At 41.9% G+C, this 27,105-nt stretch overlaps 1 protein-coding gene across 24 annotated transcripts in view; it reads left to right on the forward strand.

Moving 5' to 3' along the window:
* Positions 1 to 27,105, forward strand: part of PDE4DIP (phosphodiesterase 4D interacting protein) — a 226,816-nt gene that overhangs the window by 92,455 nt on the left and 107,256 nt on the right. For all 24 annotated transcript variants that reach the window (XM_086717986.1, XM_086717969.1, XM_086717985.1 and 21 more), the window contains one exon: positions 25,259 to 25,335. In XM_086717986.1, coding sequence (XP_086574112.1) covers positions 25,259 to 25,335 — 77 coding nt within the window. The remainder of the gene's footprint in view (positions 1 to 25,258; positions 25,336 to 27,105) is intronic.

Genomic DNA, 27,105 nt, shown 5'->3' on the forward strand with positions numbered 1-27,105 from the left:
TTTCAATCTGACTGAATAGAATAGATGGAAGGCAAAATCTACAAAGGATTCTTTGAGGAGATGACCCCTGAGCTTTGTCTTCAAATGAGAGTAATGATTAGTCAGTCCTGGATGGTCAGGTGGAAAGAAAGGGCTTTTGCCAGAAGCAAATGCCAAAGGCAAGAAATCACATGGTGTGTGGGGAATTGGAAGTGGTTTTGTGTTGCTAAATTTAAGTGCTAGACACAGAATGAGGCTGAAGAGCACTGGGGCATAGTTCTTTGTGCCATTTTAAAAAGTGTAGACTTTATCCTGAGGAAGATAAGGAGCCATTGGTGGGCTTTAAGTAGTAGGGAGCAGCCTAGATCCTTCTGGTGGGTGGGGAGGATGGAGTCAGGGAAGAAAGACAGGAAGTCAGGAGGACAGGCCAAACAGGAGAGATGATGAGGGCCTGAGGGCCGTGGCAATACTAATAGAGGGGAGGGAACCGATCTGTGAAATATGCAGGAGGTAAAATATCGGTAGGACTTGGGAATTGATGGGATGGGAAGATTAAGAGAAGGAAATCAAGAAGACTGCCAGGTTCCTGGCTAAGACAAGTCACTTTCTGGGCCTCTGGCTCCTTGTGTCTAAAATGTGTGGGCTGGACCAGGATGGTCACTAACATCTCTCCCAGCTCCGAAGTTCTGTGGTTCTGAGCAGCCTCTTTGGATACTCTGACCTAGTGAAGGTAGTTGCTTCCTCTCTCCCAGTCTGTCAGCAGCTCTGATGCCTTCTCAGGAAAGGAAGTGCCAGCAGAGCTGAGATGGCTTTAAAACTGCCAGCCAATGTCAGGAAAATCTAGTGCTGTTACCAGGTAGCTGGAGTTATAATTAGCCTAGTTGCTAGGGAAAAACTGAGATTCTGTAAGCATGGACTGCCAGAAACAGCTTTTCCCTACTTGATGAATTAGCTTGTTTGCAGGAACCAAGTGGATATGGATGGAGTGTTTTTAATATGTTCTTGGAGAATTCAGTTTTTGCCTCGGGTATAGGATATGTTAAACGCAATAAAAAAAAAATCAACATCTTGTCTGTGGTAGGAGGAGTGGGCACAATTCTGCTTTGAAATATATTTAGCTAGCTGGGAAGAGACTTATTTTCACATGAATGGAGATAAACAGGAACACAGAATCACAGTGTAGAGCTAGAGAAGATCTTGGAGATAATTCCTATAACTCCTTTACTTTTTTTTTACATTATTGTTATTTTATTTGTTAGAGAACCAAAAAATCCATTTATACTTTATAAAAATCAAATAATTTTTCAATAAAAACAAAATTAACAGGGCGCCTGGGTGGCGCAGTCGGTTGAGTGTCCGACTTCAACCAGGTCACGATCTCGCGGTCCGTGAGTTCGAGCCCCTCATCGGGCTCTGGGCTGATGGCTCAGAGCCTGGAGCCTGTTTCCGATTCTGTGTCTCCCTCTCTCTCTGCCCCTCCCCCGCTCATGCTCTGTCTCTCTCTGTCCCAAAAATAAAATAAAACGTTGAAAAAAAAAATTAAAAAAAAAAAAAAAAACAAAATTAACAAATAGCTAATATACAGTATAATAGAGAATGCTTTTTAGCATGTAGCATGCAAGAGAGCAGTTTTTCTTTTTTTTTTTTCTTTTTTTTATTCCCTCCCCTGCCCCCTCAGGGCAGTTTTTCAACTGCTACCATGGATGAGACACTGTAGGTAGGAAATTATAGAAAAACTGGAGGATTATAAGCATAAACAATGACAAAACATTTTGTCAATTAGGATAGTTCTTATGGGGCACCTGGATGGCTCAGTTAGTCGGGCATCCGACTCTTGATTTCAGCTCAGGTCATGATCTCGAGGTTCATGAGTTAGAGCCCCACATTGGGCTCTGTGCTGGCAGCATGGAGCCTGCTTGGGATTCTCTGTCTCCCTCTTTCTCTTCACCTTTCCACTCGTTCTCTCTCTCAAAAATAAGTAAACATTTTTTTAAAAGAATTTTTAATAGTAAAAATTGATTATACTCTGAAACTAAAAGTAGTATGATTAATCAAAAAGTTTTGGATACTAGGACACATTTCCCCAGATAGATTTTATCTGTAAATTCAATGTAATTCCAACAATATTTTTTTATTCAAGTATAATTAACATACAGTGTTATATTACTTTCAGGTGTACAATATAATGATTCCACAATTCTATACATTTCTCAGTGCTCATCACAATAATTGTAGTCTTAACCTCTTTATCTAGTTCACCCATTCCCCCATGGGCAAACACATTTGTCCTCTGTATTTGTCTGTTTTTTAATCTCTTTATTTCTGTTTGTTTGTTTTATTTCTCAAATTCCACATGCAAGTGAAGTCATATGGTATTTGTCTTTCTCTGACTTATTTCATGTAGCATTATATTCTTTAGATCCATCCATGTTGTTGCAAATGGCAAGATTTCATTCTTTTTTGTGGCTGAGTAATATTCCAGTGTGTGTGTGTGTGTGTGTGTGTGTGTGTTGCATCTTTTTATCTATTCATCTATCAATGGATACTTAGGTTGCTTCTGTATCTTAGCTATTGTAAACAGTGCTGCAGTAAATAAACATAGGGGTACATATATCTTTTCAAATTAGTGTTTTCATTTTCTTTGGGCAAATATCTAGTAGTGGAATTTCTGGATCACATGGTAACCCCTTTACTTTTTAGGAAAGCTTTTTATGTTAAAACAATTGTACATTCATAGAGAAGTTGCAAAAATAATATGGAGAGTTTCTATATACCATTCACTTAACTTTCCCTAATTTATTGTAAAGATGAGGAAACTGAGAGGGGAGCCTGGGTGGCTCAGTTGGTTAAGTGTCCAACTCTTCATCTCAGCTCAGGTCTTGATCTCAGGATTATGAGTTCAAGCCCCATGGTGGGCTCTATGGTGGGCTCTGTGCTAGGCATGAAGCTTACTTAAAAAAAAATATATATATATATATACATATATGTATATGTATATGTATATGTATATGTATATGTATATGTATATGTATATGTATATATGTATATATATGTAGAAACCGAGGCCCAGAATAGTAAAGTCACTTGCCTAGGGTCACAGAGCAACCTAATGATCAAGTTGAGACTGGAATCCAGGAGGCCTTGCTACCTGTCCAGGCATTTGCAATGACTTCCTTGGTCTTCAACAAAAGTTCAAGGGTTATATGCTTGTCAGCATATAGACTTTCTTCTCCTTTGCACTACTGCAAATCACAGATAAATGATTCTGTACTCTGTGTGTACAAAAGGAAATATTTATTTCCTCAGCCTATATACCCCTTCTCCAGGCGTTTCATTTATGTTTCCATAAGCCATTATGAGCTCTTTTTTTTTTTTTCTTCTCTGCTTCCTGCTCTTGGCCTCTAAGCAAGTTCAACTTTATAGAGAAATGGGGCTCTGTTACACATGGAGAAGGCCCATAGCGGGGGCTGGTACAAACTGGAAAGGGGCCTGCCCTATCATGTTAAATAGCACCTAATCCACCCACACACCAGAAGACAGTGCTCCAACTTGGTACATGCCGTTCTGTGGGGAGCTAGTAATAGTCAGGTGGCTTTTTGCCAAGCAGCTTTAGAACGGACTTTGGGCTACGCTGGGCAGTTACCATCCCTGTTATTTGGAAACTTGGCTTGAAGAGGTTGGGAGTAAATGAAAGACACTGGCTGCCTTGTAATGCCAGCTTTTCATCTCCCAACCTCATGCAAGGCCCTGGTGCCATGAAGGGCAGGAAGCCACATTTCTATGCACACAGCACCTTACAAAGTCCAAATGGAGGCTTGAGGGGGAAGCCCTCCTCTGAGCCTGTAAGGGTAAATGGAAGGAGGCTGCCAGCATGAAAGCCAGTGCCTGGAGCTGCAAAAGGAAAGTCTGGGTACTGGCCGAGGGCCAGAGTACGCAATTCCTTTGAGGGTACTTTTCTTTCTTTTTTATTTTTTATTTAAAGAAAAAAATTTTTTAATGTTTATTTATTTTTGAGAGAGAGAGAGCAAGAGTGGAGGAGGGGCAGAGAGGGAAACACCCAATCAGCACAGAGCCTGATGCAGCATCTGAACCCATGAGCCATGAGATCATGACTTAAGCCGAAGTCTGACACTTAACCAACTGAGCCACCCAGGCACCCCGAGCATACTTTTCTTGCTATATTTCAGAGCTCCTCTGTGAGGCCACCCCTCTCTGATACTCCAGCAGGCCTCTCTATCCAGGTTCTCTTTAGTCAAGCTGAGTATATGCTCGATACAAACATAAACCTCGTCCCTCCCACCTGCCACAGCTCAGTTGACGACAAGGTTTGCGTTGCCATCACTCCACTCCAAAGTCAGGAACTTGTGTCCAGAGCTGGATCCTAGGGTCTTCCCATACAGAAATCAAACAAGATGGTGGGCCTCAGGAGCTCAGAGGAGCAGATCTCTTAGAAGTGAGGAGTAGTCTCCATCCCAAGTCTTGTTGTTTCTCTCCAATCCCTTCCAGGCTGTGGATGGTGGAGAAGCCCAGCTTGCTGCCAAACCTTTTGGATACTCGGAGGAGAGTCAGGATAGTAGTAACTGGGCCCTGCCAGCCTGGACAAGCTAGGGGTGAGATCAGAAGGGTTCCTTCAGCTGTAGAAAACTTGGTTATGCGGGGGCCGCATAAGGTGGCTTGCCTGGATCGCTACAGTCAGGGGGTGTACTATCACTTAGAACTGGACCTCCACCTCAGGCTTTCTCGGCCCTCATTTGGCCCTCAACTGCTAGCTTCGTACTTTCTCCCTCCCCTCTTTTCTCTGCCTCCCCTAATTCTTCACGGGTAGGTCAGGGTAGGTCACCAGTGCCCAAGTGTCTTGATGGAAGATGGAAGAAAATGAGTGGTCATGAGGAAAACAGCCTGAGGACTGCTCCTCTATTTCCAGGTCACTTATCTCCAGGAGACGTTTCTAGACCCAGTCTTGCCCCATTTCTGGTATCAGTATTTTCCCCACTCTTAGGCCAGTTCTGTCCTCCTTTGTCCCATATCCTCTCTCCCTGAACTCACACATACATATGGAAAATAAATGCTAAATGCTTCCCATTTAAGCCCCAGGGAAGAGGATGTCTGTCCATTTAGTGTTTACTACATGCCAGGCACCATTCTCTGCATTTTACACATATCTTGATCTGAACCATATTATAGCTCTAGGAAGGTGGTATCTTGTCCCATTTTTCACAGGACCAGATTTGCCGTTAATAGCCTCAGGGAGTATACCTGGTATCCCAGCAGCTACACAGGCCTGATTCTTCAGTTAATAAGCAAGGCCTTGGCACATTCTCCAGAATTTAAAGTTAGTCACCCTTTCAAATGCAAATGATGCCTTTTAGTGAATAACTCTACACTGTATTCAGGACTGACCAAAGAGAAGAGAGGGAGCTGTAGTAAAATATCTATTTTCATAGAGGCTTTCACCAAGATTGAGGCAGGAAGAGGTGGCATTGTCTCGCTGATGTATTTACGCTACAAGGTGCCATTGACCTCATTTTCACTTGTGAACAGGTGCAAATTGCCATGTGGAATGTAATAGAAGCCAGGCTGTCTTTATCCCTGAGTGCCCCGCCAGACTTGTGCAGTCTGGTATGGGGCTCCAGGAGTTCAGAGGAAGTGGGGAAGAATTCAAACTGAAAAGTCGGAAAAATGAGGCTTATGAGAAAAGGGCGATGGACTTGGAATTTTTAATTTGGGGAAGAACAGACTCAGAGGTGACCTAACAGATTTTAGATGTCTCAGGTTGTGACAGATGGTGCTTAGTTGTCCACTGTCTCTGCTGACAATTAGAATAGGTTCATCATAGTTGAAACCTAAGCATTAAGCCTCATTCATTTAAAACTATTTATTAGGGGCGCCTGGGTGGCGCAGTCGGTTAAGCGTCCGACTTCAGCCAGGTCACGATCTCGCGGTCCGGGAGTTCGAGCCCCGCGTCAGGCTCTGGGCTGATGGCTCAGAGCCCGGAGCCTGTTTCCGATTCTGTGTCTCCATCTCTCTCTGCCCCTCCCCCGTTCATGCTCTGTCTCTCTCTGTCCCAAAAATAAATAAACGTTAAAAAATAAAAAGTTTTAAAACTATTTATTGGACACACACTATGTTCCAGATGCTATTGGAGGTGGTTGGAATGTGTGTGTGTGTCTGTGTGTGTGTGTGTGTGTTCATATCAATGAACAGAATAGACTAGCATTCCTAACCCTCATGGAATTTGTATTTTACCATGAGGAGACAATGAACAGTAAATGTTATAAATAAATAAAATATGTACAATATTGGAAAACAGTAAGTCCCCATGGGAAAAGAAAGAAAAAGGTAGAGCAGGGTAAGGGGCTCAAAACGTTTAAGAGAAGAGGGCAGGTTGCGGTCTCAAAAAGTGGTCAGGGGAGACCAGTTTTAGAAAATGATTTGTTTTTATTTGATTTTTTTAATGTTTATTTTTGAGAGAGGGTGAGCAGGGGAGGGGTGGGAGAAGGGGGACAGAGGATATGAAGCGGGCTCTGTGCTGACAGCAGAGAATCCGATGTGTGGCTCAAACTCACGAGCCTTAAGATCATGACCTGAGCCAAAGTCAGACTCTAAAGTGACTGAGCCACCCAGGTGCCCCTTGGGAAATTTAGAAACACACATACATATTTATTATTTCACCATTTAGGTGGGTAAGCAGTCCAGGCAGGACTCAGCTGAATTCTGTGCTCAGGGTTTCACTAGGCTATAACCAAGATATTGGCCAGGCCGAATTCTCACCTGACAGCTTCACAAGGGAACATTCGGCTTCTGAACTCACATGGGTTGTTGGCAGAATTCATTTCCCTGTGGTGGGAGGACCAAGGGTCCTGGCTTCTTGCTGGGTGTTGGCTGGATGCTGCCCACAGGTCCTTGAAGCCACCTCTGTCCTTGCCATGGACTTTCCCTACATGGCCACATATTTCTTCAAGTCAGCAGAGGCTCTAGAGCAAGTCTGCTGACAAACAGAGCCTTAAAACTTAACATAGTCACAGGAGTGATATGTGGTGACCTTTGCCATGTTCTCCTTGTTAGAAGCAAGTTACGCATCCTGCCCATACTAGAGGGGAAGGGATTCCACCAAGGCATGAACCCTGGGAGGCAGGGACCATGGGGAACCATGTTTGACTCTAATCTTCCCACTTGTTTTGCAGGGAAGAGGTGGAAAAGGAAGTAGATAGACATGTTAGTGGCCAACAGAGGAAGATTTGTTACTGGGTTTTACTCTCACAACATTTACAGTCCTCAGCACTGAGCTGAGGCCATGGATGGTGGTCTCTGTGCCGAGCTCCTTGCTTACTCTTTGCACTTGACTGTTTACATTGCCACTTCCTTTATCATTGCTGTTTTCTTTTATCTTTTTGTTTAAATCAACTGTATTAAGTGTATAGTTTGGTGAATTTGAACAAATGTGTATATATATCCATGCAACAACCGCAACACAACTGAGATGTAAAATGTTTCCATCACCCTAGGAAGTTGCTATATGTCCCATGGGTGCTGATCCTCTCACATCTCTGGCTGCAGGAAGCCACTGCTCTATTTTCTGTCTGTAGTTCAGTCTTGCTATTGTAGAATTTCGTATAACCGGAGTAATACAGTGTGGTTCTGGTATAGGGCTTCCTTCATGTACCATGATTTTGAGGTTTATCCATGTTGTTGTTCATCCCTTCTTATTGCTGAGTAGTCTTCCACTGCATGAATATTATACAGTTTTTTAATCCATCCACCTGTTGATGAACATACGGGTTGTTATTATTAATTAAACTGCTAGAAATATTCGTGTCCCAGTCTTTGTTTTATTTCTCCGGGGTAAATACCTAGTAGTGGCATTGTTAGGTCATATAATAAGTGTGTATTTCAACTTATATTGCCAAACTATTTTCCAAAGTAGCTATGCCATATAAAGTGGTTTCTTTTTTTTTTTAATGTTTGTTTATTTTTGAGAGACAGAACGTGAGCAGGGGAGGGCAGAGAGCAGAGAGAGAGAGAGGGAGACACAGGATCCAAACCAGGCTCCAGGCTCTGAGCTGTCAGTACAGAGCCTGATGTGGGGCTTGAACTCATCGACTGTGAGGTCATGACCTGAGCCAAAGTCGGATGCTTAACCAGCTGAGCCACTCAGGTACCCCTAAAATGACTTTTTTAATGTTTATTTTTTCTTTATGAAAGAGAGGGAGAAGCACGGGGAGCAGGGGAAGTGGGCAGAGAAAGAGAGAGACAGGATCTGAAGCAGGCAAGATCATGACCCAAGCCAAAGTTGGACACTTAACCGACTGAGCCACCCAGGTACCCTGCCACAGAAAATGATTTTTAAGCAATAACTTGAAGGAAATGAGGAAGTTAAGCCAAACAGATAACTTGGGGGAAAATATTCCAGGCAGAGAACAGAAAGAAAACACTGTGGCTAAAGCAACATGAGAAAGGGCGAGAATGTTGGGAGATGAGGCCCCAGAGGTCATGGGGCTGGTATAGATCACAGTGGCCCTTGTAGATCATTTTAGAGACTTCAGCTTTTACTCTGAGTGACAAGGGAAGCTATTAAGGGATTTTTAGCACAGGAATGATCTGACCAATGACAGTCCTGTCTGACTTTTGAAAAGATCATTATGGCTATGGTATTGAGAATAGGCTGTAGAAGGACAAGGGTACCAGCCAGGCTGGTGATAAGAAGCCACTGCAGTAATTGACAGAAGAGATGGTGGTGATCGGACTAAAGTAATAGCAATCGATGTGGGGATAGGCTTTGAAGGAGACACCAATGAGATTGCAGGTGGATGGCTGTGGAACGTGAAAGAAGGAAAGGAATCAAGGAAGACCCTTGAGCTTTTGGCCTAAGCAAATGGAAGGATGGAGTTTCCCTAGCTGAGATAGGGAAGGCTATGTATAGAGTAGGTTTGAGGGTGGAGAGGAGGAGTAAATTGGGGACTTTTGTGTTTGAGATATTTGTTGAACATTTCCAATGGCAATGTCAAGTAAGCAGTTGAATACATAAGTCTGGAGTTCTTGGGGCGCCTGGGTGGCTCAGTTGGTTAAGCATCCGACTTCAGCTCAGGTCATGATTTTACGGTTCGTGAGTTCGAGCCCCACATCGGGCTCTATGCTGACAGCTCAAAGCCTGGAGCCTGCTTTGGATTCTGTGTCTCCCTCTCTCTCTGCTCTTCCCCCGCTTGTGCCCTGTCTCTCTCTCTCAAAAATAAACAAACATTAAAAAAAAAATTAAAAAAATAAGTCTGGAGTTGTGGATATTCTGGATAAAGGCTTGGGCTGGAGATATACATTTTGGGGGTGTCAGCATATAGTTGGTATTTAAAGCCATGAAATTTCTGTGAGATCACCAAGGGAGTGAGACCTATCAAGGAGGAAGAGAAAACGACCAAAGAATAAGCCCTGGGTCACTCTGACAGGAAGTTTGGGGGAAGGAGAAGGAGAAGATGCAACCAGCGAGGTGGGACTCTCCACCAAGATAGTCTGGAGTTGTGGAAGCCAAATAAAGGAAGTGAGAAAGGGAAGAGGGCCAGATCAACCTTTTGAAACACTGATGAGAGTCAAGTAATAACTAAGAATTGACCTTTGGATTCAACAACACGAATGCCCTTTGTGATTTTGATTAGAGTCCTTTTGATGGACTTTTGGAGGCAAAGGCCTGATTGTATCAGTTTAACAAAGGAGGAGAGAATTGGAGTCTGTGAGTATTACTGAGTATGTTGAGGAGTTTTGTTGCAAAGGAGAACAAAGAAACAGGATAGTACCTAGTAACAGTGTGGGGTCCATAGAAGATTTTTGAAAAGATAAATGGAAAATAACATATTTGTATACCAACAGAATTTTCCAGTAGAAGGTGAAATATTGGTGGAGGAGAGAGAGGAGACTTTCTGGATGTTATTTTTGAGCAGCAGAGAGAATGAGACCTAATGCCAGGTGGGAGGTTTGTCTCTAGACAGGAGCATGGACAGTTGATCTGTGGTCACAAGTGGAAAGACAGGGTATGTGAGCCCAGATGCTGGTGAATGGATGGATGTGGTGATAGGAGACTGTCGGAGTTTTGTTCTAGTTGTTTCAGTTTTCCTAATGAAGTAGGAAGCAAGCTGTATTCTCACTTTGTATATTTTCAAACAGGTTTCTGGAGTCAGTTACTTCCCCTCATGTGTGCTAACTCCAGCCGACACATCCTTGTTCACACCTGGATTACCTGTATCCTTTTTGTCTGCTTGTGCAAACCCTGTACTCAGGTTTCAGCATCCAACTCAGATTCCATCTGCTCAGGTGCTCGTTCCTCATCGCAGCTGCCTGAAATCATCTTTCACTCTCTGTGCTCTCTCAACAATTACAGTTCAGATACATTATTTGGCATCTGTTACTTAATGCCTGGCCAGAAATTATCTTTCCATGTGTATATTTCTTATCTCCTTCTAAATTATAAGCACTTTGTGGGTTGGATGGATCTCAAACCTCCTCTGTAGCCTCAACATAATCCTCAATAGCGCTGAGCCCATAATAGAAACTTAGAAGGTTTGTGGATTGACTGCAAATACCTAGAAGTTTCAGGTGAAGTCCATCTGTACAGAAAAGGTGGAAAGGGGACCGCCTCTCCATCGTTTGCTGTTTCCTCCACCTGAGATGTCCAGAAGCTAGCATTCCAGGGGAAATTCCCAGAACTGAGCAGTCTCTTCAAGGGAAGGGTTGACAGAAGTAGAAAGCAAACAAATTGAGAAAAGAAAGTGTAAGAAGAGGAAGTTCTTGACAGTGAGAATTGTTTGAGTGGGTTATATTTTTATTCTGAACATCTCTTCATTTGATAAATAATCATCTGTGTATGGGCACTGTGCTAGCAATGAGGACACAATGGTGAGAAGATACAGGGGGTCTGTGCCTTCCTGACACTTGGAGTTTACTGTCTGAACATACTTTGGGTAGAATAGTGATCTGACTTTGGTTTAGTCACCTGGTGTCGGTTGTAATCACCCCCTAGATAGTTTTGCTTCACCTATAATTAGCTGGAGTCACTTGTGTATTTTGTTGGTTGATGAATGCCATAACCCCATAAAAACTCTGAGCGGTGCTCTTATACCACAGAATTAACTGTGACGCAGGTCAGAGCATGTCTTCGTGCAATGTACTTCAAACTAGTACATCTTTTACCTAACAACTTAGAGAGCAGCAACTGTCCAACAGAATTGTAATGCAAACCACAGGTGTCTCCCTATCTCTCCTCCTCCATGCCTCCTTTCTCCAGCCCCTGTTCCCTCTCAAGCTCTCTTCCCCATAATAACACTGGGAGGTGGACTCTACTACCACCCACATTTTAGAATCAAGGACACAGAGGCTCAGATTTGGGTGATCTGCCACTTCTAGGTGTTTGCAGTCAATCCACAAACTTTCTAAGTTTCCATTACGGACTCAGCACTGTTGAGGATTATGTTGAGGCTACAGAGGAAGTTTGAGACCCATCCAACCACAAAGTGCTTATAATTTAGAAGGAGCTAAGAAATGTACACATGGAAAGATAAGATGTACTTTAAAGTTTTCTAGGGGCACATGGATGGCTCAGTCAGTCAGGTGTCTGACGTCGGCTCAGGTCATGATCTCGCAGTTCATGAGTTCGAGCCCCACGTCAGGCTCTGTGCTGACAGCTCAGAGCCTAAAACCTGCTTCTGATTCTGTGTCTCCCCCTCTCTCTGCCCCTCCCCTGCTCACACCTCTGTCTCTCTCTTTCTCTCAAAAGTAAATAAACCTTAAAACATTTTTTTAAATGTTTTCTAGTGGCCACACTACAAAAAAAGTAAAAAGAAACACACGAAATTAATGTTAATAACATATTTGAAATATTATCATTTCAACATAAAATCAATATTTAAAAATTATTGAGATTTTATATATTCTGCAGTTGTGGTTAGTTTTTGCAACCCGGTGTGTGTTACATCTTTGAAATCCTTATAGCACATCTCACTTTGGACTAGTCGTATCTTAAGTGTTCAGTAGCTGCGGGTGGCTGGTGGTTGCCATCCTGGACAAGACAGCTTGGAGTCCACAGTCTTAAGTGGTATCCCTGGTCCCAAGCAGAGGTATAACTTCAGGAGAGTTGCCTGATCATGGCATCTGGCTTCAGAACACAGCCAGGCTTCTAAGGGAGTGACTGCCAGGTGTTAGAACTTCGATTCCAGTGTGTAGTGCAAGCTTCAGTGTGAGAAATGGACTTCATCCTGGACTTTGCAGAATACCGACAAGTGGCTTTATCCTTTTTGGAGAATAGATCAAAGCAAGTGACAATCCAAAAATTGAGAGCTGAATCTGGGCATGAATGTCAGATCGTGTTAGATGCCACGGGTAACTTTAAAATATTTAGTAGGCCATAGGTTTCCTGGGTACCAATTTATCTATAGAAAAATTAATATAGTTTTTATACTTTTAACTCCAAAGTAAATTTTTGCTTATCCCAATTCTATGCCTGCTGCCCAAAGAGAAGTCAAAAGAAAACACAGGATGGTTCCCCTGAGCTCCAGTTCCTAAATGGCTGGGGGAAACGATCATTCTGAGTATCCCTTGCAGCCCCTTCAGTGGGGCTGTGTTGCTGTCTCCACACAAGGTGTCCTGGGGATTGCAGGCCTCCAGCCTCACCCCTGGCTTTCGCAGGAGGCCTGCACTTTGCTAAATTAAGCCCGGCCAGGCCTATTTGTGAACAGAGAGGCTCCAGCCAAGTGAGAGAGATTCATCCTGCTAAGGAATGTGCTGGGAGGGGGAGAGAATCACTGAGATCATTGGTATTTATGTGTATATTTTCTCATTTGCGCGCTCAGTTGGACCAGATCAACAGGCTTCTGGGACCCCACCAAGATTTTTACGGGGTGGCTGAGAAGGGTTTAGGTTACAGATCAGTGTGAACACCAAGGCAGTGTGTATATTGGGACCTCTGAGCTCAGAGTCTAAATAAAACAAGCCCGAGACACCTCTCATATTTTCCCCCATGTTTTTAATAGACTTTATCATTTGGTGCAGTTTTAGGTGCACAGCAAAAATAAGTAGAAGGTACAGTGATTTCTCATGTATGCCCCGCCCCCCACCAGCTCACTCACCATCAAAATCCAGACACTTCATTTTCATCTGTCTTTTCTTGGGTTCCTAAACTCAGGGTTGGCCAAAAAGAACTCTCTCTCCTTCCTGTGTTTTAGGTGCCTTACCACCTTTGGGGAAACTAATGTTTATTGAACACCTATATGATGTCAGATATTTTGGGGTGCCTGGGTGGCTCAGTCCATTAAACACCTTACTTTGGCTCAGGTCATGATCTCATGGTTGGTGGCAACAAGCCTCACATCGGGCTCTGCACTGGCAGTGCAGAGCCTGCTTGGGATTCTCTCTCTCTTTGTGCCTCCCCCATGCATGTATGTTCACTCTCTCTCAAAATAAATATTTAAAAAAATGCAATCTTAAAACAACAACAACAACAACAACAACAACAGAGGAGACCTAGCATTGGATAGCTAAATGGAAATGCATGCAGGTGGAGGTATAAACAGCAGCAGATACACAAATCCTGTAACTCCTAGCTTTAGCCTCCCAGGAAACATTCTTGGAGCTGAGTCTAACTTGGGTTGCTCTTCTTCCCAGCTCCCTCATTCTAATCTTTCAGGAAGGAGAGCTATAAATCTGAAACTACAGAGCTGCCAAGGGAAGATAAAGGACTTGGTACTTAGGGTAGTGGTATGGTACAATGTGATGTATGTAGAGGCCACTTTTAGGCAAACAGAATTGAGAAGTGGAATGCAGATAGGGCCCACAGTGACCACCTGGCTGAATGCAGGCAGGCCTATCAGGTGACCCACCTCCAAATATCCATAGGCCCTAACTGACCAGTGGGCTACTTACAACCAGGTACAGCTGCCAAAAAAGGGAGCATTCCATACATCGCCATAACTCATCTTCCCCTTTTATTTTTGAGACAGAGAGAGAGAGAGAGAACGCAAGTGGTAGAGGGGTAGGGGGAGGGAGAGAGAGAGTGAATGAATGAATGAATGAATGAATCCCAAGCATGGAGACGACGTGGAGCCTGACATGGGGTTCCATCCTACAACCATGAGATCGTGACCTGAGCCAAAATCAAGAGTTGGATGCTTAACTGACTGAGTCACCCAGGCATCCCTAAGAATTCACATTTAAGTAATCTCTGCCCCCAACGTGGGGCTCAACTCACAAACCTGAGATCAAGAGTTGCATGCTCCAACTGAGCCAGCCACTTGCCCCTAGGTCTCCTCCGTTTATTACCCTCTATTATAATCATTTGGTTAATTGCCACCATAGGCTATAAATTCCCTGAGGACCGTGATTGCCTCTGCCTTGCTCTTTCTAGTGCCTATTAGAGTACCTTGCCCATCCAAAGTAGATACTCAGTAAATATTAGATGAAAATACAAATAAACAAAGCTTACAATCAGCTACCCTGTCCTCTGCCCAATGAGCACCCTTTCTGTCTCTGTCTCTCTGTCTCTTTTTCTCTTCCTGTGCCCCAACACATGAGCCTTGGCTGTGTCTGTCCAAATATCTGATCACCTGAGAATCCATCCATGGCCTAAGTGCCTACTCAGCTATGGATGTCTGTGTTTGTCTAACCAAGGTAAACTGGTCCAGGAAGGAAATGGTGTTGTTTTCACACCTCTGCTACAGACTGACATGGGTAGGGCTTCAGTGACCTGAATAGTGGAGTTTGTATTTGGATGCAGATCCTTGTATTTTGTACTGTATAAACTGAAACTTTTCCACTTGGTTTTTTCCATCTCTTTGGAGGATTGGACACTAAGGCAGTGTCTGGCAGAAGAGTGCCCTGGCCTTGTAGTCTTCTGGTTACTGAGGCTAGGACACTGCCTTACTGTCCTTTCCCTGACAATGAAGGACACTTGTCACATGTTGGGGCCACCTGTGTGTCTAATTTGGGGCTTAACTGTGCTAGTGGATGACAGTGAACCTGGAATCTGTAGAAAGGCAGGGACTGCACTCTGGATAAAGTCTTTCCTCTGCCCTGGGGTCTGAGGACTTTACTGTTTGCATTTGAACACTTTCTGGCTAGGTGTCTCACATCAGCTAAGGCGAGGGATGCAGGCTATATTACAGTTCTTACGGGAGACAGGGAGAGTCTCTTTGTATAAAAACAGAAAGCTTTAGGGGTGACTAGTCAAAGACCACACAGTTATTTAATGACAGAACCAAATACTTAGACCCACTAGAGTTCAATTTTTGCTTTAAAACTGTGTGAATGGAAAGAAACTTCATCCATAAAAGAACTCACTTGGAAGCTACTAAAATGTGTTTCTAGGGATTGAGTAGGGACCAGCCATTTATCCCTTGGTCAGAACCCATAGAACCCTTAAGAAAATACTCAGTAGTGGGGCGCCTGGGTGGCTCCGTCGGTTGAGCATCCGACTTCAGCTCAGGTCATTATCTCACAGTTTGTGGGTTTGAGCCCCGCATCACATCAGGCTCTCTGCTGTCAGCACAGACCCTGCTTCAGATCCCTGTCTCCCTCTCTCTCTGCTCCTCCCCCATTCACACTCTCCGTCTCCCTCTCTCAAAAAATAAACATTAAAAAAATTTTAGAAAATACTCAATACTTCACCCTGTTTTATATTTTATAGATCTATGGCTTTGCCCCAGTGGTTTCAGTGAGGTCCAGAAAAGAAATTTAACTCTGCATGCAGAAAAAAATATTTATGAACTACACTTTCCCTGGAAGGGGTATGATTCAAAAAAGAGAAGCTTTTTTTTTTTTTTTTTTTTTTTGAGACAGAGAGAGACAGAGCATGAACGGGGGAGGGGCAGAGAGAGAGGGAGACACAGAATCGGAAGCAGGCTCCAGGCTCTGAGCCATCAGCCCAGAGCCCGATGCGGGGCTCGATCCCAAGGACCACGAGATCGTGACCTGAGCTGAAGTCGGACGCTTAACCAACTGAGCCACCCAGGCGCCCCAAAAAAGAGAAGCTTTTAAAATAAAACTCACCCACTGAGAGTTAGTTTTCACTTTGAATAATCACAAATTATAAGAGGGTCTGCTCACAAGGTTTTGAGAGACTCTTCCTCCGGCTAATCTATTTCTTCTTGAATTCTTTTAGTTTATAGAATTGCTTTGAAGTGAGACCTGGCCATATTTACTTTTGTCTCAAAGACTCTTATATGGAAGAGCATTCTCCTCTCTGGCTTGTAACCTGCTGTCTTGCAAAGGTGCGATACCCATTTCCTTCACGTGCCAACCCCAGCTCACCTCTTACTACACTGAGACCTTCTAGAGGTCAAGAACTGCAATGGGAAGAACTTTGGTTCCAGCAACTTTTAATCTTCGGGATGTACTTTACTTGCTGATTTTATCAACAAATGTATGCTAGTGTGCAGTCCAGCTTCTTTCTTTCTTTCAGTGTCTGCTTTTACCCCAGCAGCAAACTGTGATAGATACAAAATAAGATATAATCTGTCCTCAAGGTGCTTGAAGATTAATTGAAACACCCACATGCTTGCATGAAGTTAAATACAGAAACAAAAATGTGAGGTAGGAGCTCAAGACTGGTGATAAACCGTTTATCCCCAAAACAGATAGTTGAGCTACTGAGAGCACAGTACTTTTCTAGACATCAAAATCAAGAGGGGGAGCTGGACATTTTAAATAACTCATCAGGGCAGAGTGAAGTGACTGCTATGCTGGAGACAAGCTTCAGATGACCATGCATCCCAATGTACAGGATAGTCCCAGTGTTGCCTGTTGTCCTGGTATAATTATGGTATAAATATAATATTTTCACCTTGAAAAGAGTCCCAGTATGGGTGTTAAATTATAGTCCTCTTAGTTATAAACAAGTGTAGTGGGAGTGAAGAGAAAGGAACTCTTTGTTCTGACTGGGGGGTTGGAGACAATCTCCTAGAGGAGGGAATGCTAGAGTCTAACAGTAGTGAAGAACAGGTTTACAAAGAGGGAAGAAGCCATCACAGGCTGAGAGCAGCTCTGGTAGAGACTTGATGACTCCCAAGGACACACTCTTGGTTTAGAGGAGAGGAGAGTGGTACCACCAGAGGCTGGAAGGAGCCTTGGAGACTATCTTGCCATAGGCTACCATCACTCAGAGTTCTGGTTATCAGAAAAAATGGCTGCTGGAGGGGCGCCTGGGTGGCTCAGTCGGTTGAGCGTCCGACTTCAGCTCAGGTCATGATCTCGCAGTCTGTGAGTTCAAGCCCTGTGTCGGGCTCTAGGCTGATGGCTCAGAGCCTGGAGCCTACTTCCGATTCTGTGTCTCCCTCTCTCTCTGCCCCTCCCCCGTTCATGCTCTGTCTCTCTCTGTCTCAAAAAAAAAAAAGTTAAAAAAAAATTTTTTTTTTTTTTAAATGGCTGCTGGAGAACCACTGATGGCATCCTGGTCCTGTGTTGGACCAAAAGGGTACAGTCCAAGCTGGGTGAGGTGAGTGGCAGAGAGGGAGGAAGAGAGTGAGTGAGGCAATATCGGGGTTGAAGAGACTGGAAATGGTAAGAGGTGAAGTGAGAGAACCGTGAATTAGTTTGAATTCGTCCAGTCTACCAGTTAAGGAAGGTGCGGATTCCTCTCCAATAGAGTCTTGTTTGTAATTTATTTCTACATTTCTTCCTTCCTCCCTATGACCCCATATCCATTTGTATTCTGAGACTCTCAAGTTTAAGAGGCACTTAGAGGGAGGTTTATTTTCTTTATCACTCAATCTTGGGAAATAGGGCACCAATGTTCTATATAAGTTTGGTGGCTAAAAGGAGCTACCATAGGGAGCCAAATGCTTTTTTGTTTTGTTTTATTTTTTAACTTTTTTAATTTAATTTTTTTTATTGAAGTACAATTAACATTCACTGTTATATTAGTTTCAGGTGTATAACATTGATTCAGCAATTCTGTACATTAGTCAGTGCTCAGCATGGTAAGGTAGTTAGCACCTGTCATTGAACAACATTATTACAATATTATTGACTGTATTCTCCATGCTGTGCTTTTCATCTCTGTGACTTATTTTATAACCGGAAGTTAACCCCCTTGATCTATTTCACCTGGGAGCCAAATGTTCTTTGTTATTAGTGATCTTAGTAATGCCAGAAATCAAAAACCAAAAAACAAACAAACAAAATGAACATTTTACCTTTTAATGTTGAAAATGCCCCTTTTGACATTTTATTATAAAAATTTTTGAACATATACAAAGATGAAGAGAAACTCTTATGTACCTGTCCCATGTCCTGGAGACCCGTGTCCTGCCACCCAGCTTCAACAGGTACCAACAGTCTGCTGTCTCTGTCCTCCCCTCCTTACAGCAGCTCTGGGACATCCTAGAAATGTGTCTGGAACGACATTAGAATATACCTCGAACACATAAGGGCTTTGTTTTTAAACATAACGGCAACACTATTATTATTGTACACAAAAAGCTTAAAAGTAATTCCTTAATGGCATCTAATACTTGGTCCATGGTCAATTTTCCCTTTCAAATGTCCATTTTAAGAGCTTAATTTGTATCTCTGAGTCTCGGTGTAGTGCACAGGAGTAGTATGTTTGGCCCTTTTGTGGGGAGGGCAGAGGAAGAAGAGGAGGCTGGAATTCTAAGCTGGATTCAGAATTCTTTCTCTTCTTTATGCCTCAGTTTTAGTAACCTTTTGTCTCCAATGGGCTAACAATATACCTCTTAGAGAATGTTTTGTTTAGAGCAGAGAAAATCTTTTAAAGGTTTCAGATAAAAAGTGGGTTTTTTTGCACAAGTACACAGCATTATCCTGTCACCTTTTTATTCATCCAGCAAACATTGTCATTCCACTTCTCCCTGGAGTGCATTTGTCCCTGGTTCATTTGCAGTCTGTTGGTTTGCGTATTCAATGTGTTTACTATGCGTCCAAGTGCAAAGACCTGGGAGGACTTCAGGTTCATCACAACTGCTAGTTTTGTGAGTCAGGCACTGTGCTGGGTACTTTACATAGGTTATCTCATTTATCCCTCACTACGCCCCGCAAGATAATTTTTCTCACCCCATTTTATCACTGAGGAAATTAGGTTCTAAGAGGCAAAGGAACTTACACAGAAAAGGTCACCCAGCTAATAAGTGGCAGAAAGGCATTTCTGCCTTTCTAGGTCTGCCTGCCCTGAAGCCCATGTCCCACCCTCACAAAGCTGAAAGGCAGAAGCTAACAAAGAGCACACCTGGCTAGTTCCAAGGCACCATCGTTTTCTCTGTCCCTACGGCAGAGAAATAAGACCTGTAGATTTACAAAGCCTTTTACAGTGTGCAACTGTTAAAATACAAAGAGAATGATGTGAAAAACCAGAGGCATAAGAAATGACTTTTGGAGCCCCCGGGTGGCTCAGTCAGTTAAGCATCCAACACTTGATTTTGGCTCAGGTCATGATCCCAGGGTTGGGAGATTGAGTCCTGGGTGGGGCTCTGCACTGACAGTGTGGAGCCTGCTTGGGATCCTGTCTCTCCCTTTCTCTCTGTTCCTCTCCCTCACTCTCACACACACTCTCTCTTTCTCTCAAAATAAATAAATTTAAAAAAATAAAGAAATGACTTCTAAGGGGGGGTAAAGTAAGGCTTTACAAGGGAGATGGCATTTAAGGATGAAGCTGAAAGAGGGACAGTGACAGGGCAATGAGAACGCATAGGACATGTGCGAGAGATCCAGTCAGGCTGGTGGAGTGTGATAGGAGAAGATGAATAGGTAGGTTAAGGTCAGATTTTGAGTGGATTCCGTTATCAGGCTCAGTAAAATTTAATTGCTGTGTCTTTACAAACCATTAAAAGTTTTTTTAGTAAAGGGAGTAAACTAATGAGAAATATGCTTTAGGAAAAATTTAAATGGTGGAGAGGCTGAGGTTGGGGAGACCAGTAATGAGACTATTTGCTCTGATCCCAATGAGAAGGAAGGAATACCTCACAGGGTGGTAACCATGGAAAAGGGAGAGATTACAAAGAGATTTTGAAATACCCAGTGCTAATCTTTGTTAGAGAAGCTTGGAGATCGTGTAGTTTTGCTTTGTAATTTAGATATAGTAATGATGTTTCTATATGCTAGATACTGTTCTAAGTGCATGTGCAATAAGCTATTTGCAATGGTTATCCTTTAATTATAACTATTATAAATTCCTAGGACTTTTTGAAACATTTTTATAACAATTTAATAGAGATAAAATTCACATACCATTACAACTCACCTATTTAAAGTGTATACAATTCAATTACACATCAATGTTTCTATACTATTCAGAGTTGTGCAAATATCATAGCAGTCAATTTTAGAATATTTTCATCACTCAAGATGAAAGACTTTCATCACTCAAGAACCATCACTCCCCAATGCCCCTGTCTCCCCTTTCCCCTTCCTCCCTTCCCCCCAGTCTACCACCCTCCACCAGTCTTCTTTATTTCTCTGTGGTTTTGCCTTTTCTGGGCATTTCATATAAACAGAGTTATGTTCTTTGTGACTGACTTCTTTCACTCAGCATATTGTTTTCAAGGTTCATCCATGTTGTAGCATGCACCATTCCTTTTATGGCCAAGTAACATTCTACTGTATGGGTATACCACATTTTGTTTATCTATTCATCAATTGATGGAAATTTTTTAATTATTCTAGAATTTTGCTCTATCAAATATTTATGTTTGAAATAAGTCAGCTACTGAGTGGCACTTGTACATTTGGATTATATAGCAGTTTCTATCTTACTGTCATATTTCCTCATCTACAATGACCTTCACCCTTCTATATGTTACTCACCCATGAAGTTTCCCTGGGTTAGGCCATATCTGAACTTCCTCATCACTGGTCACCTTTAGTATCTTAGTATTTTTAGAAAATACCTTTATTTATTTGCTTATTTATTTTTATAAATTTCAGTTAGCCAATATACAGTACAATATTGGTTTTAGGAATGGAATTCAGTAATTTCAGGACTTACATACAACACTCAGTGCTTTCTTTTTTTTTTTTTTTTAATATTTATTTATTTTTGAGACACACAGAGTGCGAACGGGGTAGGGCAGAAAGAAAGGGAGACACAGAATCCAAAGCAGGCTCCAGGCTCTGAGCTGTCAGCACAGAGCCCGACATGGTACTCGAACTCATGAACCATGAGATCATGACCTGAGTCAAAGTCAGAGGCTCAGCCAACTGAGCCACTCAGGTACCCCATCAGTGCCCTCTTTAATAACCATCACCCATCTAGCCCATCTCCCACCCACCTCCCTAGCAAATACCTTTAGAATTTAAATTAATTAAATGAATATTAAAAGCTCTTCTCTTCTCAACTGGATTGCAGGCATACTAAGTATAAGAAATACATGTTGAACATCTTCATTATTCCCCAAGAGAACTTTAAAGTTCATTTCCACACTAAGAGTGTGTTAAGTGTAGAGGAGAAGGGTCTACAGGAGTCAGGGCAGATCCATTAACACTGCCTGGCTGTCACCCCACTTTTTCAATTTAAACTTCTCCCTTCCCCACTTCTAAAAGTGACTTGTGGAATACTGGTGGGAGATAGTGTACAAACTATTAACCTAGTTAATATATTTGGTAATAATGCTACTACTCTAACTCTGAAAGGATTGATAACATTTTGCATTAAGATTTTTTTAAATTCGTCAGGGAAAAAACCATTTCTCATTTGTAAATAACATTTTAGAATTCACTCTGCTGTAGCTTCTATTGGGGCAAGAAGTTGAAAAATCTTGTTTTTAGAAGAGATAGTCACTTTGGGGTTCTATGAGCAGTGGAACAATTTGTAGAGTTAAAATTAAAGCCTTGGAGAAGAGTCAGGTAACTGGTTACTGCTGGTTGCTTTGTACCCAGTTGTGTGTTGAACTTTGCAATAAACACCAGGGTGGAAATGACTTGAGAATCCTGTGTTTAACACTTGCTGTTAGGACTCTGGTCAAGTGATTTTTCCCGAAACAAAACAAGCTGCCTACATAGAGAAGTCTGATTAAACACTGTTAATCTATAAACTCATCATTAGCCCAATTCTCAAGCTGTAGGTAATATGGGTTTCATTATAATGAAAGTTTATTGTAGTTCTGTTTCTAATCATTTAATTTTAGCTTCATCACTGAAACTTTCCCTTGAATTAGATGGGGGAATACTCCTCTGGGGACATGTTAAAAAAAAAAAAAAAAAAGAGGCTCTCTCTTCCACCCACCCCCCCACCCCAGCCACCCCTTTCTTTCTTGAATACAAAAATTTCTTCAGTTATCTTGACAAAGAGCTGGCAAGATTTGGTGGTAAAATAAGCAGATGCAGTTAATTTGGGATCCACTCCAGCTGTACTTAGAATTTGACAATTTACATATGAATATTTACTAGTGGAGAATGGATAAATCTGATTTAGTACACAGGGATGTTTTCTGCAGAAAGAGGTTACAGAAGAGGGGTTGGACCTTCATAATGCTGGAAATTGGCCTGCACTTGCATTTCCACATGGTCGATTTTGTGACACCCATGAAAGTGCTTTGATCCACTGGAATCACTGATCATAAGATTTAGGACCTAATTTGGTGGAGATGAAACTATTTTAGCAGTTCCTTATGAGCCTCATAAACTTCATTGTCGACTTGAGTAGACATAATGCTGAAGCCTAAGGAAGGTAGTTCTGTTTTTTGTCTTTCCTCTTTATTCTTTTCTTCCTTTCGCTCCTTTCCTTTCTCTTTTCTACTTATCTCAGAAGGGTAATGCTCACGTGAAGACTGTTCAGATTGGGTGTGTATTTGTGTGCAGGTGACTGGGATATCCTACCTTTGGTGTAATAGTTTTCTTTCCTTTCCATGACATAATATTAGTTCAACATGTGGTTGGTTGAGAACTTCAGCTATCCTAGTCAGAGAGGGCAAATTTTGGTTTTTATGGTTAATAATAGCTAACATTTTCTGAATGCTTACTGCATGCCCTGTATTGCGCAGTGTACATTTTGTGCATTATTTCGCTTAATGTTCTTAACATCCTAATTAGTTGGGTGCCCTTATGATCTCCCCTACCCGCCCTTGATAGATGAGGAGGTTGAGGCTTTTAGAGAGGGCATGTGACTTGCCAAGCCCTTATCACCTTCAAAGCCTGTGCTCTTAACCACTATACTTACTGCCTAATACATTAGGCACATTCCCTAATTCTATAATTTACCACCTTCTACTAAATCAAGCAAAACTTGGTCGTGCTTCCTGAACTGATCTGTGGCTGAAATGCTAGAGCAAAAATGGAGTGCTGGATTTGATTGTTGTTTTTATCTTAGAGGAACTCTTTGAGTTTCAATTTCCTTATCTTTAAAATGAGGGGCCTGGAATCTTTGGCCAAATTAATTCAAGTATTGACTCCATTTTCTTATCTAGGATTTGGAAAAGATAGAGCCAACAGAATTTGCATCCTTCAGATTTTGTCTTTTTTCTTTTAATTCCAGTGTAGCTAACATTCCATTTTTTCCTTCCTTCAGATTTAAATACTTTTCCTGGTGGGGCTGAGGTCTCTTGACTGGCACTAGTTAGCTGGGGGACAAAGATAGTTGAGCAGCTGTGTGCAAGGCAGAGTTCTAGGTATTCTAAGTGCATTATGTACCTCATCCCATTGAATCTGCACAAAGTCCCCTGTGGAATAGACATTATTATCTTCATCAAAAAAGAAAGCAATCGCAGTATACCTGTGGGAAAACTGAGGTGCATCTGATGAAGTCCATCACATAGTATTGATAAAATTCTCCCTGCTTAATACTATATATTCAGGGAAGGGACTAACTCATCTCTGTGTACTCTGCTCTAAGCCTTAATAAAATAAATCTCTGACTAGTATTTTTAGACCCCTCTTTAGGTTCCCCTACACACCTGCTCCTCTTTTACTGTTCCCTATTTTAGTTACTAGTGTGCATTATCACCCACATGCTAGAAATCTCAGCATTGTCTCTGCTCCTTCCTGTCTCTCCCAAAGCAGGAAAGCCTCATGGATTCTGCCTTGGAAATGCCTTTTGAGTCTTTCTCCCTGTGCTTCTTTGGTGCCAGACAGTCCCTGTCTCTAATCTGAGCAGTTGCCTCCTGATTCATTCATCTTCTTTACATCTACTATAAACTCCTTCCTCAGGTAGACCCGATCATGGCAATATTTTGCCTAAAGCTCCCTGATGAGTTCTTGTTCTCTACTGACTACTGTTCAGTCTTCTTAGCATGGCTTTCACAAACTAGTTGCAAACTATTTTCTATACTCCTTTCCCACTCCTCATCAGACACCAGGCCACTGAAGCTGAACAATCCATGAACATTTCACCAAATCTCTGTTTCACCAAATCTCTGTTCACCAAATCTCTGCTTTACCTCTCTTGGGATGTTTTTATTTCCTTTTTCTGCCTGTCAAGTCACAATTTGTTGCTGTTTCACCTCAATAAAAATTAATTGTCCCCTTCATAGATTTACCATCAGATTCCCCTCTCAGCTTAAGCAAATGCAATTTATGGAAGTCCAATGTAACAATAAAGGCAGGGTGTTGTTTTCAAAAATGTTCACAACATAATTTCTTTTTTTTTAAAGTTTATTTATTTTTGAGAGAGACAGGATAAGTAGGGGAGGGGCAGAGAGAGAGGGGGAGGGAGAGAGAGAATCCCAAGCAGGCTCCATGCTGTCAGCACAGACCCTGATGCGAGGCTTGAACTCACGAAACCGTGAGATCGTGACCTGAGCCGAAACCAAGAGTTGGATGCTTAACCACTGAGCCACCCAGGCACCCCACAACATGATTTCTTTAAAAATTAAATCCCCAGTTATATTTAAATATAATTCTATATATAGCAATTTGACATTTTTTATATAATAAAAAAATTATATTATTATTATTATTTTAAAGTAGACTCGACGCCCAACTTGGGGCTTGAACTCATGACCCTGAGGTTGCAAGTTGTGTGATCTACCAACTGAGCCAACCAGGTCCTCCAAGAAAAAATTATTTTAACATACATGCCGTTGTCCAGTGCTTTAGAGAACAAACAGGCTTGGGTGGTGTTCGTCATCCAGGGACAATAATGAATGGGTTGGGAGAACGGATGAGTAGCTCCAGGGAAATCTGACGCTGTACAGTCCATTCTTGACTGGGATACTGATCTATCTGAATCTCCTTTATGTCAAGAGGCATAAAGAGAGCTGGGATGGAATGAGAAGCTGTGAACCAAGGCAGGACTCAAGTAGGAACCTGGTTCCAGGATAGAGGGTCTGTGGCAGTTAATGATGATTAATGCCTGTGTGCTTTTCAGAACATCGAGCTGAAGGTTGAAGTAGAGAGCCTGAAACGAGAACTCCAGGACAAGAAACAGCATCTAGATAAAACATGGTGAGTTGCAGTTTGAACCAATTGAGCTCTTGATTCTTTTCAGAGTCTGGTTTATTAATCTGAGAACAGTAGATTTGAAATCAAATTCCTTCACCTTAACTCTGGCATTTGAATGCTGTGTCCAGTTGAGGAACTGAAACAATATGTTTTCTTTCCCTTTGGCTCTCTCTGTTACTCAATCTGACAGGCCTTGCATAGATTGGAAATTCACCAGGCCTAAGATTATAAACTTCCTTTTAAATAATCTGCTAGTACCATCAAGGGCTGACATAGATTTGGGGGGAATGGGACACTCTCACACACTGCTCATGAAAGTTTGAATTGTGGCAACATATTTGGTATGTGGCACTGGCAATGAAGTGAAAAATACACGTTTCCTTTGACCAGATAATCTCTAGAAGGAATCTATCCCTCATAAATAAAAGCATGAGAATGAAAGAATAAATGTAGAAGTATTTTTACTGCATCATTATTTATAAATGGCAAAACATAGCATAGAAACAGCTATCTATCAACAGGGCAATGGTTGAGGACATTTTGACATAACCATACTGTGGAATATTATGCAGTCATTTAAAAGAATGATTTAGTTCTGTATTCTTTTCTTGGTGGGAGTCCCTGATAGACTAAGCAAGGGGGAAAAGTACTGGGTGATGTTTATGGCATAAGGCCCTTTGTTAAAGGCAGTCTTTTCTGTGTCTACCTGTGTTTGCTTGATTATACACAGAAAAAAACTGGAGGGTTATATCCCAGACTCTTTAACATTACTTGTATCAAGGAAGTGAGATTAGAGTTTTTGATGGGGAGAGGTCTTGTTTTTTTTCTTTGTATACTTTTGTATTCTTTATATACTTTTGTATTGTCAAAATGGTTACTTTTATAATTTATAGTTTTTATAATTAAAAAACCCTTAGTTTTAAATGACAAGTATTGTTAAAATTTCTATTCAAAATAATTTTTAGATTCCATCCTGGAATTAGTATACATTCAATCTGACCTGGCATTGTTTATCTTTACAGTACTTCTTGATAGGTAGGATGACAGTCCAGCAAGATGAGAATACTCAAAACTAGACTCAATTATATACACGATGCTGGTATTACTAAAGACTTACTAAGGCATTAAGTAAGCTTAATAGACTTGGAAAACATACAATGATTGAGAAATAAATTTTTATATTTGTGTAATGGTTTTTAAAAATGTTTTATGTCAGTTCAACTTTTAATTAGGTGGCATTATCCCTATTTTTAGAAACGAGAAAACTAAGGTACGTTAAAGTCTTCTCAATTGAGTGGCAGAGCCCACATCTTCTGGCCTCAAGTTCAAGGCCCATGTGACTTTACAACAGCTGTCGCCTATTAAATCAGGCAGTCCTTGCTGAGTTACTCAGAAAATGTATAACTTCCATTCTCAAGATATCGTAGTTAACTGTTGTTTATTGCGTTTGTCACGGAATATGAAGTCAAGGTAAAAACTGATGATTCTTGAGGTCTGCATATTTATAGGTCTTGGGCTGTTTTCTTGAGTTGTGTCCCTTGTACAACCAAGACCCTCGACTTACCCAAATATGTATCATAAAATGGGAACTCAAGATAAATATAGCCTCTGGGGTGGTGCCGAGTAGTGTCCGTTATCAGCCAAAGGATCCTATAATCCTTGGGAAAGTCCCCTTTGGTCTTCATAGACACAACCTTCTGAGCCAGATATTAAAGTACCCCTGGGCTTGGATGGAGCAGCTTTGATTTATCATGAACCTGTGAAGGCTTAATA

This window comes from Puma concolor, chromosome C1 (genome assembly GCF_028749965.1).
Source record: "Puma concolor isolate L17-30 chromosome C1, mPumCon1.1.hap2, whole genome shotgun sequence".
Taxonomy (NCBI): Eukaryota; Metazoa; Chordata; class Mammalia; order Carnivora; family Felidae; genus Puma; species Puma concolor.